This window comes from Coregonus clupeaformis, chromosome 6 (assembly GCF_020615455.1).
Source record: "Coregonus clupeaformis isolate EN_2021a chromosome 6, ASM2061545v1, whole genome shotgun sequence".
NCBI classification, from domain to species: domain Eukaryota; kingdom Metazoa; phylum Chordata; class Actinopteri; order Salmoniformes; family Salmonidae; genus Coregonus; species Coregonus clupeaformis.
Window position 1 is genome coordinate 9319183 of NC_059197.1, and position 14060 is coordinate 9333242.

The 14060-nt window shown below is 41.8% G+C and overlaps 1 protein-coding gene across 1 annotated transcript in view; it reads left to right on the forward strand.

The window, feature by feature from the left end:
- Nucleotides 1-33: 33 nt before the first annotated feature.
- LOC121560176 (TNF receptor-associated factor 4) overlaps nucleotides 34-14060 on the forward strand; it is a 65864-nt gene continuing 51837 nt past the window's right edge. Inside the window, exon 1 of the mRNA XM_041873206.2 lies at nucleotides 34-604. Within this exon, the coding sequence (XP_041729140.1) occupies nucleotides 462-604 (143 nt within the window). The 5' untranslated portion in view covers nucleotides 34-461. The remainder of the gene's footprint in view (nucleotides 605-14060) is intronic.

A 14060-nucleotide genomic window follows, 5' to 3' on the forward strand; every position in this document is an offset into this window, starting at 1 on the left:
TTCACATCCGACTCCTCCCGCAAGAAAAATAGTAGGCGGGGCTATGTACCTAAACAGATGGGATGAGAGCATTGTCTTCAATCTGTCAGTGTAACCTCTGCCGAGAGACATATGCCGAATATTTTCCTGCATTTCTAGACCCAGAGGAAGATTGTCAGAAGAAGACATCGCCAGGTTTTTATACAATAACGTTTGTACTGTCGAGGATTCCCTTTGTTTCCATGCACTCGGTCACCCGGTTGCTGGAGAGACGGCGGAACTGAATCGGTCAATACTCTCGTCTCGCAAACCGATCTGTCGCTGGCTGGCGAAGGCGACATGAATATCGGAGAATTTCTCTGCTGACGGCCATCAGAAGAGAGACATTGGTGACATCAAACCCCAAATCGCGCAGGAGGACAGGACACAGAGGCGAACGGAGAGACATTCGTCTGTAGTGTATTTCTACTAATCCTGCAGCAATGCCGGGGTTTGATTACAAGTTTCTGGAGAAACCGAAGAGACGTTTTCAATGTCCCTTATGCAGTAAAGCCATGCGCGAGCCTGTTCAAGTTTCTACGTGTGGCCACCGATTTTGTGACACATGTCTACAAGAATTCTTAAGGTAAACTGCTGGTGCCTGTGTGTGTGTGTGTGTGTGTGTGTGTGTGCGCGCGCCATTCCAGATACAGCGCGATTAGCCTATTGGATTGCAATAATGATTTAACATTGTAATCTGTTCTGTATTCACAAAGCCTTAAAGAAAACGGAAAAAACGTGTTTTCAGACTTCTCTCTGTATCTCTCGCTCTCTCTGTTTGTGTGTGTGTTTAGGCTACATGTGTCTTGTCTATGGGTGACACTATAGGAACTAACCATAAATGTCAAGTTTCGGTTGGAAAGTTAATATGTGAACAGATCCTGTAGGCGTGTCCTTCCTTTGTAAGGCCTTTGCACAGGTGAAGCAAAATTATAGGTGAAAGGAAGTGGTGGAAGTGGTGGTGACTTAAACCCTTAAACCAGTGGTATTCAAAAAGTTGGGGTCGAACTGCAGTGGGGTCCCCCAAAAAAAGTGTGTGTGTGTATATATATATATATATATAACAAATTAAGAGGACAGATTATTCTATGGGACAATATGCAAACGTTTTTGAGAAAGATCATTTGAAATATAAAATGCTATTGAGTAAATGCATTTATTGGTTCCTTTTTCATTTTGATTAGAGAAACTTAAATTCATAAAAAAATAAAATATGTAAAAATAAAAATGTACCGATTTTAAGGTTGTCATTATATTTGGGGTGGGGTCACAAGAAATTATTGCAAAAAAAAATGGGGTATAAATGGGGAAAGAAATGGGGTCCCTGCTGTAAATATTTGAATACCACTGCCTTAAACCATAAGGTATTTCACCTACCTAGCCTATGGTATTGAAAATGTTTAACATATTTCAACATTCACTCCTTTGAAAGTTTCACTCATGTCAACTTTATTCCTCTAGATTAGCCAAATTATTTATTTTCATCCAAATATGATTGAATATTTCCGAATCTGATATCCTCCGGGTAGAAATGTGTGGTATATTATGATACAGTATGATTACACAACAGCCATTGGGGGTGTTCTTTATACATGCAAATCTCTCATGAAGTCAGTTTCTTTATTTTCCATAACTGAATTCAAATTGGCCCAACTGGCAGAAGTCTGGGAGCCACCAATGTGAACTCAAGCTCTAAAAGGCCATAAAAAAGTAGAGAAAACAATTGCTTGCTTGCATCATCATTTGACCCAATCCAATTGTAATATTGTGCATATAGGTTTCAGATAATAATAAACAGTCAAAGATTCAATGCTGTGATGAAGAAGAAATGTTTCAGTGGTTGTTGGTTTTGCAGACTTTGCTGCCATTCTAGCTATAGTCGCCTACCATGACACATGTAAACAATGATCTAATGTTAAGACCTCAGGATCAGGGACAGCCAGAGAGAGGGGAGAGGCACTTTTGAGGTTGTCTGTTTGTGTGTGTGAGCCTGCATGGAAATATGTCTGTGTGTATTTGTCCATGTGTGTTAATGTGTGTGTGTTTTCACCCGGGCAGGCATAGGGGACCGTGGCCTATCTTCCCATCCTGTCTGTCTGTCTTATTGCCCTGAGGATGTGTGCCTGCCTGGCTGAGTTTTGAGTCGGGGGGGGTGCAGGGTGATAGGAGTGCTGGGGCCGGGGCAGTCAGCAGTGGCGCTGCCTTGGATGAAGGGGGATTAGACAGATTCCTTTATTGGAATAAGGGCACCAGTGTGCTGAGAGACTGTCGGACCATTCACTCTGAGGTCATGAAATCCAAATTGTCACATGCTTCGTAAACAACCGGTGTAGACTAACAGTGAAATGCTTACTTACGGGTCCTTTTCCAACAATGCAGAGAGAAAAATAGAGAAATAATAACACAATAAATAAATGTACAATGAGCCATGTCTGAGCCTGAGAGAGGTTACTTCCCAAATGGCACCCTATCCCCTATATAGTGCACTACATTTGACCAGGGCCCATATGGCTCTGGTCAGAAGTAGTGCACTACAGTATATAGGGGATAGGGTGCCATTTGGGACACAGCCTCTGGCTCGGTCACATACAGTGTTAATTTTGGCAGCTATGTTAGATTTAGTTTTTAGCCACTTGATTTCCTCATACCCCTTCACCCCTACCACATCCCCCCACCACCCATTGAAAGATGGCTGAAATACTTGGGGGTCCTACTTTATGTATATTTAATTTGATTTAAATTAAACCCTCTTCCAGTTGTTTATTGCTTGTATACAGGCCCTGGTCAAAAGTAGTGCACTATGTAGGTAATATGGTGCCATTTGGGATGCATGCTAGGACTGACTTGTCTTCCTCCCTCCCAGCTGCACACTGATGATCGCGCTGTGTCAGTCAAATAAGACTCCTAGTCTTAATGACAGGTTTGCAGCTAGTTTGACCTACGGCAAAACAAAAATAGATTGGCTGCTTATCTTTTTAAATGTTGTATTATATTTTTTCATATTTTTATTTTGTACCCCTTTTTCTCCCCAATTTCGTGGTAGCCAATTGTCCCATCGCTGCAACTCCTGTACGGACACGGGAGAGGCAAAGATCGAGAGCCGTGCGTCCTCCGAAACACAACCCAACTGAGCCACACTGCTTCTTGACACAATGCCCGCTTAACCCGGAAGCCAGCCGCACCAATCTGTTGGAGGAAACACCATACACCTGGCGACCGTGTCAGCGTGCACTGCGCCCGGCCCACCACAGGAGTCGCTAGTGCGCGATTGTCTTTAGTCTCTTTATGTTTCATAATATTCCTTCATTTCGCAAGAGGCTGAATGTATCTCACAGGAGAAAGCATCTGAGCGAGCGAAACAGCGCTCCTCTGTCTCTATATGTGTAGGCCATCTATCTGATACTGTCTGGTCCAAACGAGTATGACATTGTTGCCACCCATAGCATTAAATGCAAGGAAAGCCAGTGAGCATTTGGCCTCCCTTGACAAAAAAAGTGAAACAATTTGTCAATCAGCTTTGAGCTAAACCGAGCAAGCTCAACTGTGCGAAGCCAGCTTGGATTTGGCGTCTCTCCTATCAAATCGCTTTGAGAGCATACGTCATTAACAGAAACAACTTGAATTGTTGCATCTCATGATGTTGTTGTCCTCTGGTCGCTTCCCCAGTGATTTTCCAATAGCGGTGCGTGGGTACTTGAGCCATGTCTTGTCAAAAAAGGAAATTCACCAAAAACAAAAAGATCAAGGCATTATTGCACTATTATTTGACCATTTCTGGCACCAGTATTTAAACATATACAGTGCCTTCAGAAAGTATTCACATCCCTTGACTTTTTCCACATTTTGTTGTTACAGCCTGAATTTAAAATGGATTAAATTTAGATTTTGTGTCACTGGCCTACACACAATACACAATAATGTCAAAGTGGAATTATGTTGAGGAATGTTTTAAACAAATTAATTAAAAATGAAAAGCTGAAATGTCTTGAGTATATAACTATTCAACACCTTTGTTATGGCAAGCCTGAATAAGTTCAAGAGTAAAAATTTGATTAATAAGTCACATAATAAGTTGCATGGATTCAGTGTGCAATGATAGTGTTTAACATGAGTTTTGAATGACTACCTCATCTCTGTACCCCACACATACAATTATCTGTAAGGTCCCTCAGTCGAGCAGTAAATTTCAAACACAGATTCAACCACAAAGACCAGGGAGGTTTTCCAATGCCTCGCAAAGAAGGGCACCTATTGGTAGATGGGTAAAAACAAAAAAGCAGACATTGAATATACCTTTGAGCATGGTGAAGTTATTAATTACACTTTGGGTGGTGTATCAATACACCCAGTCCCTACAAAGATACAGGCGTCCTTCCTAACTCAGTTGCCGGAGAGGAAGGAACCGCTCAGGGATTTCACCATGAGGCCAATGGTGACTTTAAAACAGTTACAGGGTTTAATGGCTGTGATAGGAGAAAACCGAGGATGGATCAACAACATTGTAGTTACTCCACAATACTAACCTAATTGACAGAGTGGAAAGAAGGCAGCCTGTACAGAATAAAAATACTCTAAAACATACATCCTGTTTGCAACAAGGCACTAAAGTAATACTGCAAAAGTAATTCACTTTTTGTCCTGAATGCAATGTGTACAACACATTATTGAGTACCACTCTCCATATTTTTAAGCATCGTGGTGGCGGCATCATGTTATGGGTATGCTTGTAATCGTTAAGGACTGGTGAGTTTTTCAGGATAATAAACGAAATGGAATGAAGCTAAGTACAGGTAAAATCCTAGAGGGAAAACCTGGTTCAGTCCGCTTTCCACCAGACACTGGGAGATGAATTCACCTTTCAGCAGGACAATAACCTAAAACACAAGGCCAAATCTACACTGGAGTTTCTTACCCAGAAGACAGTGAATGTTCCTGAGTGGCCTAGTTAAAGTTTTGACTTAAATCTATGGCAAGACCTGAAAATGGTTGTCTAGCAATGATCAACAACCAATTTGGCAGAGCTTGAAGAATTTTGAAAATAATAATGGGCAAATGTTGCACAATCAGGTGTGGAAAGCTCGTAGAGACTTTACCAGAAAGACTCTCAGCTGTAATCACTGCCAAAGGTGCTTATACAAAGAATTGACTCAGGGGTGTGAATACTTATGTAAATTCAATTTTCTGTATTTCAGTTTCAATAAATGTGCAAACATTTCTAAAAACATGTTTTCACTTTGTTATTATGTGTAGATGGGTGAGAAAAAACATATATTTAATCAATTTTGAATTCAGGCTGTAACACAACAAAATGTAGAATAAGTCAAGGGGTATGAATACTTTCTGAAGGCACTGTATAGGAACCTATTTTAAAAAGATTTCTGAAGGCAAAGCTCTGCAAATATACCATATCAAGTTGACAAGCTCATATATAAAAAGAGAGAGACAGTCAAAGAGGAAGAGTGAGAGATCATTGGTGATCAATGCCTTTTGCCTGCGGCTTTGTGTCTACCTCAGAGGCCTGCCTGTTTGTTCTCTATCCTAGTAGTGAAGAGGGAATACAAATCCTTTACTCCCAGCATCCCACTCAATGACTCTTTTTTAAAACACAAAGACACACGGAATATTGATTTGTCAAGACAAAAAAAGACCAAGCCAGTGTTTTTGTAAGGTCGTGACGACTCGTGATCGTAGTAGCAGACAAAGAGAGCACGATTCAACGGTCAATTTCAGCTGCATCGTACTGTAAAGAGGTGACAACCAGACAACGTCAGGGAGAGCAATCATCTGCACCTATTTTGTGGGTTCGTAGAGTGACTAATGTTACTACCAGTTATATTAGATTGCACTATTTGTGTTGTTCAGCCCACATTTTTATTGATTTCCATTTCAATGTTGGTAACCTAGGATGCTTCCCAAATGGCACTCTATTCCCTACATAGTGCACTACCTTTGACAATAGCGGTATGGGCCCTGGTCGAATGTTGTGCATATGCAGTGCATTCGTAAAGTATTCAGACCCCTTTTCCAAATTTTGTTACGTTACAGCCTTATTCTAAAATTGATTAAATTGTTTTTTTCCTCATCTACACACAATACCCCATAATAATAACAAGGCAAAAACAGGTTATACATTTCTGCAAATGTATTAAAAATAAAACACTGATATCAAATTTACATAGGCATTCAGACCCTTTACTCAGTACTTTGTTGAAGCACCTTTGGCAGCGATTACAGCCTCGAGTCTTCTTGGGTATGATGCTACAAGCTTGGCACACCTGTATTTGGAGAGTTTCTCTCATTCTTCTCTGCAGATCCTGTCAAGCTCTGTCAGGTTGGATGGGGAGCGTCGATGCACAGCTATTTTCAGGTCTCTCCAGAGATGTTAGATTGGGTTCAAGTCTGGGCTCTGGCTGGGCCACTCAAGGACATTCAGAGACTTGTCACGAAGCCTCTCCTGCGTTGTCATGTTGGAAGGTGAACCTTCACCCCAGTCTGAGGTCCTGAGCGCTCTGGAGCAGGTTTTCATCAAGGATCTCTCTGTACTTTGCTCAGTTCATCTTTCCCTCGATCCTGACTAGTCTCCCAGTCCCTGCCGCTGAAAAACATCCCCACAGCATGATGCTGCCACCACCATGCTTCACCGTAGGGATGGTGCCAGGTTTCCACCAGACGTGACTCTTGGCTTTCAGGCCAAAGAGTTCAATCTTGGTTTCATCAGACCAGAGAATCTTGTTTCTCATGGTCTGAGTCCTTTAGGTGCCTTTTGGCAAACTCCAAGCGGGCTGTCATGTGCCTTTTACTGAGGAGTGGCTTCCGTCTGGCCATTCTACCATAAAGGTCTGAATGGTGGAGTGCTGCAGAGATGGTTGTCCTTCTGGAAGGTTCTCCCATCTCCACAGAGGAACTCTGGAGCTCTGTCAGAGAGACCATCGGGTTCTTGGTCACCTCCCTGACCAAGGCCCTTCTCCCCCGATTGCTCAGTTTGGACAGGTGGCCAGCTCTAGGAAGAGTCTTGGTGGTTCCAAACTTCTTCCATTTAAGAATGATGGAGGCCACTGTGTTCTTGGGGACCTTCAATGCTGCAGAAATGTTTTCGGTACCCTTCCCCAGATCTGTGCCTTGACACAATCCTGTCTTCGACCTCATGGCTTGGTTTTTGCTCTGACATGCACTGTCAACTTCGGGACCTTTATATAGACAGGTGTGTGCCTTTCCAAATCATGTCCAATCAATTGCATTTACTACAGGTGGACTCCAATCAAGTTGTAGAAACATCTCAAGGATAATCAATAGAAACAGGATGCACCTGAGCTCAATTTCGAGTTTCATAGCAAAGGGTCTGAATACTTATATAAATAAGGTATTTCTGTTTTTTATTTTTAATACATTTGCAAAAATTCCTAAAAACCTGTTTTCGCTTTGTCATTATGGGGTATTGTGTGTAGATTGATGATGGAAAAAGGCAATTTGATCCATTTTAGAATAAAGCTGTAATGTAACAAAGTGGATAAATTAAAGGGGTCTGAATACTTTCCGAATGCACTGTATAGGGAATAGGGTGGCATTTGGTATGCATACAATGTCAGTGACTTACAATATGAGTGACATTATTGACTTGGTAAGCTTGCTAAACTGTAGTGCCAAACACAGCCAAGAGACTGGGGCCTCGGTTTTCATAACACACTTATTCTGAATGGTATTTTATCTTCTTAAACATTTTAATGCCTCAAGGTCTGTCCTACTTTACTTCTCTCTTCATCTGTCAGGATCCTGTTGGTCCAGCTGACAGGGGGTTTAGGCTATTTGACAGCCACTTCACCCCTCCATCGATCTCACACACAAATTGATCTAGTCAATTGATTAACCCAGTACAAATCCACACGTAGCAGAGTTCACTGCTATGTGAACTCTGTATTTCCATTGGCTTTGTTAGCACACTGTGCAAACCGAGGACACAGACAGTTGCACACGCAGGGATTGCACAAAGTGCAGTTGGGATCATTCTGGAGCAAGCACAAGTATACCAAAGCTCCCTGAGGTAATTTTGATACATTACCTCCCAGTGAGTCCCAGCTTTAGTGTACAGTACGTGAGATCAGTCCAGGCTTACCAGCCTGCTTTCCCTTTGACACTGACAGTTCTGCCAGCATCCCTGGGACCCACCTGGATTCACCACTCTTTTGCAACAGGCCATAAAAATAGCTTTATTTTTATTTGTATTATTATTTTAAATGTTTTTACAGCTTTTTCTTTTGTTGTTACATGCACATTCTACACACATTTTACATACATGGCACTTTTTCTTTTTCACAGTAGTTACATAGCAAGAATAAAGTAATTTGATATGTTGATATACATTACATCTGGATAGATAGTACTTATACATTATACATCGTGTTTTCAGTCATAACTATTATAGAACATGAGCTTTTAAAAACAGCGTATTACTTTAGAGCGTGAATCACCAAATTGAGACTTACACTTAGAAGTATGAATGATCTAATGCTACATCGCAGCATGTCTCTCCTTTCCCTCTATCCAAGTTTAATCTTAAACTTTTCCTCATGGAATTCTTTGAAACAAGTGGCCTCCACACCCTCACTTCAGGTTTGATGCTTTTCATATGCTATTGTACAATAACCTTTCCCTTTTCTCTGACAGACCCACTACTTTTGAACTAACACAATAATATATTTTTTCTGCTGAATCATGCCTTTGTGATGAAAAGGTTTAGCTTGCCTGTCAGTCTGTCAGCATGTGATGCTAATGGGCTGTGTTTCCGCCCAGGGAGAGAGAGGAAGGGAGGAATGTTTAAATACAACAGGCCAACAGGCAGAAGCCCTGGAGGCTCCCTGGCCCAGCTCTGATGTAGAGTCATGGGGTAGTAGAACAAGCACAGACCTGAGGCTTATCACTTCTGCAATCAACTGTGAATCACATGCCTGTACCGCCGTGTATGCTGGTCTTAGTTTGCGTCCCAAATGGCACCCTATTCCCTACTTTTCACCAGGGCCCATAAGGCTCTGGTGAAAAGTAGTGTACTGTATAGGGAATAGGGTGCCATTTGGGACGCAGCCCTGGTTGGCGACAGCAAAACCCTTATCATAGGCCTGGGCAATTAGCTCAATACCTCATTAGCAAAGGAGAATAAACACTCAAACGATACAAAAAATATATATTATCCCCATAATATAGGGCAAGAGTGGCCTTACATCATGCTGAACCCATCCCATACATGGTGTGGTACATGGAGTCCTCTATCTTGGGTTAGTGTGTGTGAACCAAGGCAGTGTCACACTCACGCTACTGTGCCGTCTCTGTGGGAATGATACAGTGCTCCGGCCTGGCCTTGACAGGGGCAGTAATTGGTTTGTTCTGCCCCATAACTTCTTCTTGGATATGTTTCCTCAACACTATGGTAGCTTACTGTAACTTCTTCCTGGATGGGCCTCCCCAACACTATGGTAGCCTACTGTAACTTCGGACTTCCTCTGCTGTCCTGAGGAGCTTACAGTCTAATTGGTGTGTCTCCCAAATGACACCCCTTTCCCTTTAAAGTGCACTACTTTTGACCAGGGCCTATAGTGCGCTACTTTTGACGAGATCCCTATGTAGGGAATAGGGTGCCGTTTGGGACATTGCCATGGGGTTTATCCATGTGGTGATTATTCATCCCCACAGGCCCAGGAAGTATGAGTTGGAGTGTTATGAGAGGGAATATGATGAATTTAACATTGGCAGCATAATGTCCATGAGATGTGGTGATTGTGTTGTGCTGTTTTGCAGATGCAGGCTATAGGCCTACTCCTCTCCTCTCTCTGCTCCCTGACTTGTCTGTATGACTTCCCAGTCTCCCACACATGTAATAACACTGAAGTCCCTTTGATGCAGCATCACCAATAGGGCTGACCCCATTTAGTCAACTGGTTTGGTCGATAAGCTGTTGGTCCACCGATATTTCTTTAGTCGAGCAGTCGGCCCCCCAAAAATGTAATGGTGCACAAGACCCCTGTCTGATTCGCGTCTCTGTGGACAAATCCATTGCAGAGGCTACGGGGGTGGCACAGTCCATCACTCTAAGACATGTGATACTGACATTTTATATGGTTATACAGTGCCTTCGGAAAGTACTCAGACCCTTTGACTTTTTCCACATTTTGTTACGTTACAGCATTATTCTGAAATAGATTAAATAAATAAAAATCCTCCGCAATCTACATTCAATACCCCATAATGACAAAACAAAAACAGGTTTTTAGAAATGTTTGCATGGTGGTGGCAGCATCATGCTGTGGGGATGTTTTTCAGCGCCAGGGACTGGGAGACTAGTCAGGATCGAGGGAAAGATGAACGGAGCAAAGTACAGAGAGATCCTTGATGAAAACCTGCTCCAGAGCGCTAAGGACCTCAGACTGGGGCGAAGGTTCACCTTCCAACAGGATAACGACCCTAAGCACACAGCCAAGACAACACAGGAGTGGCTTCGTGACAAGTCTCTGAATGTCCTTGAGTGGCCCAGCCAGAGCCCAGACTTGAACCCGATCGAACGTCTCTGGAGAGACCTGAAAATAGCTGTGCATCGACGCTCCCCATCCAACCTGACAGGGCTTGAGAGGATCTGCAGAGAAGAATGGGAGAACCTCCCCAAATAATAATAATAATAATAATAATAAATACAGGTGTGCCAAGCTTGTAGCGTCATACCCAAGAAGACTCGAGGCTGTAATCGCTGCCAAAGGTGCTTCAACAAAGTACTGAGTAAAAGGTCTGAATACTTATGTAAATTTGATATATTTTTAATTTAAATAAATTAGTTGTTGCTTTGTCATTATGGGGTATTGTGTGTAGATTGAGGGGAAAAAAACAATTTAATCAATTTTAGAATAAGGCTGTAATGTAACAAAATGTGGAAAATGTCAAGGGGTCTGAATACTTTCCGAAGGCATTGTATTATGTAAAAATAATGGTGCAACACTAATAAATCTAATATTATTTTATAACAAATGCGCTACGGTCGCTGTCCGCGGTTCTGAAACATAATCTTCAGTGCGCTGTAGAATTGGTGCCTTTCCGTATGTTGCTATGTGCATAATAGCAAAGTCAACCAGCATATTGGGATTGAGAACAATGCGGCGGAGGCAGCAGCAGCAGAGACGAGGAAACAGCCCTTGCCTTTAGCCTAATTGTCTAAGAAAATTGAGGAGAGAGGAAACCCCAATTTAATTTGGTTTATAATCAATAGCCTGGCTTTATAAATTATCCATATATATCTACAGAAAGAAGACAGATCTTGCTTCTGTTGCCTGTTTGAGTGTTCGTTTATTAGCCTGCTGATTCCGTGAGCACCAAGCCTCACGCAAAGGCAAAATGTCGGATAAAGCATTTTCACAGATTCGTCTGTTTTTAATCATTGCTATGCTGTAATAAAGGCTTTACAATTTTTTTTGTTAGAACAGACTGGTATTACTTATTTAATTAGTGTTTATACTGTTTCAAACAGGCTGAAAAAATTAATTGTAATCTAACAGCACCCATTTGTCACTCGTATCATGCATGCAGCTCTCGCTCCTATGCCCTCCTTTTTCTTGATCTCCTTATTTGTATTATTAAAATTATTATTATGATCATCATTATAATAATAAGTAATGTTGTTATATTAGTAGGCTTTGTATAGTAGCTTTGTATAACCACCAACGACCTGTAGGCCTAAGAGAGCGTTCTGTTTAGTCTTAATACCGTAACTTACTTTCAATATATAGGCTACTGTATCAATCAATAAATAATTCATTCGTTCATGCCATCACCCAGCATACGAGACATTCATGCTTTGAAATGAAATCAAGCATTTTTTAGTTTTTTAATTTAAATAACATAGGGAGCTTTGAATAATTAGCCTAAACAATAAATAAACTGCAATTCACGAATGCATGCAACTGTTTTTATTCTGCTGTAATAAAGGCTTTATATATTTTTTGTTGTTGTTAGAACAGACTCTCTGGTACACTTATTTAGTGTCGTTGACACTGTTCCAAATGGTCAGAAAAATGAAAAATATTGTAATCTAACAGCTACTGTTTGGCACACATAATACTCTCGCAACACTTGCTCCTATACCCTCCTTTTTCTGATCTCCAGTAGTCAAATGTCTTCCACAGATCTGACTTCCCCTATCCCTCCTGAGCAACCAGTAAACATTAGTCAGTTTATTGTGTTCGGAGTTTGTTATAACCAATTTATTGATGTGATTATGATAGGCTATAGGTCAGGCCCTATTGGTCACATGCATGCGACACTTACATGTTGCCTGTAAAGAGAGCAAGGGTTGAGGGAATAGGCAATGTTTTTCGTAAACAAATTAGGGATTTCGGTAACAGAACTTTTCAGTCAGAAACAAGTAAGAAACTAAATGGCTGAAATGATGTTGCAGCTTCAGCACAGACAGCACAATAAACACTTGCTGTGCTGTGGTGCCTTTTCACTGCAGTAGGGAGGAGAGCGAAACAACATGCGGCAGTCACACAGGCTCTAGCTGTCATTTTTTTTAACAGTGTGACCATCGGGCTCTTTCTTGAGTCATTTGTGTGTCTTAATTATTTAATCAAACAGTGTGCTTACAGTGAGGGGGGAAAAAGGTATTTGATCCCCTGCTGATTTTGTACGTTTGCCCACTGACAAAGAAATGATCAGTCTATAATTTTAATGGTAGGTTTATTTGAACAGTGAGAGACAGAATATCAACAAAAAAATCAAGAAAAACGCATGTCAAAAATTTTATACAGTGGGGGAAAAAAGTATTTAGTCAGCCACCAATTGTGCAAGTTCTCCCACTTAAAAAGATGAGAGAGGCCTGTAATTTTCATCATAGGTACACGTCAACTATGACAGACAAAATGAGAATTTTTTTTCCAGAAAATCACATTGTAGGATTTTTAATGAATTTATTTGCAATTTATGGTGGAAAATAAGTATTTGGTCAATAACAAAAGTTTCTCAATACTTTGTTATATACCCTTTGTTGGCAATGACACAGGTCAAACATTTTCTGTAAGTCTTCACAAGGTTTTCACACACTGTTGCTGGTATTTTGGCCCATTCCTCCATGCAGATCTCCTCTAGAGCAGTGATGTTTTGGGGCTGTCGCTGGACAACACAGACTTTCAACTCCCTCCAAAGATTTTCTATGGGGTTGAGATCTGGAGACTGGCTAGGCCACTCCAGGACCTTGAAATGCTTCTTACGAAGCCACTCCTTCGTTGCCCGGGCGGTGTGTTTGGGATCATTGTCATGCTGAAAGACCCAGCCACGTTTCATCTTCAATGCCCTTGCTGATGGAAGGAGGTTTTCACTCAAAATCTCACGATACATGGCCCTATTCATTCTTTCCTTTACACGGATCAGTCGTCCTGGTCCCTTTGCAGAAAAACAGCCCCAAAGCATGATGTTTCCACCCCCATGCTTCACAGTAGGTATGGTGTTCTTTGGATGCAACTCAGCATTCTTTGTCCTCCAAACACGACGAGTTGAGTTTTTAACAAAAAGTTATATTTTGGTTTCATCTGACCATATGACATTCTCCCAATCCTCTTCTGGATCATCCAAATGCACTCTAGCAAACTTCAGACGGGCCTGGACATGTACTGGCTTAAGCAGGGGGGACACATCTGGCACTGCAGGATTTGAGTCCCTGGCGGCGTAGTGTGTTACTGATGGTAGGCTTTGTTACTTTGGTCCCAGCTCTCTGCAGGTCATTCACTAGGTCCCCCCGTGTGGTTCTGGGATTTTTGCTCACCGTTCTTGTGATCATTTTGACCCCACGGGGTGAGATCTTGCGTGGAGCCCCAGATCGAGGGAGATTATCAGTGGTCTTGTATGTCTTCCATTTCCTAATAATTGCTCCCACAGTTGATTTCTTCAAACCAAGCTGCTTACCTATTGCAGAGTCAGTCTTCCCAGCCTGGTGCAGGTCTACACTTTTGTTTCTGGTGTCCTTTGACAGCTCTTTGGTCTTGGCCATAGTGGAGTTTGGAGTGTGACTGTTTGAG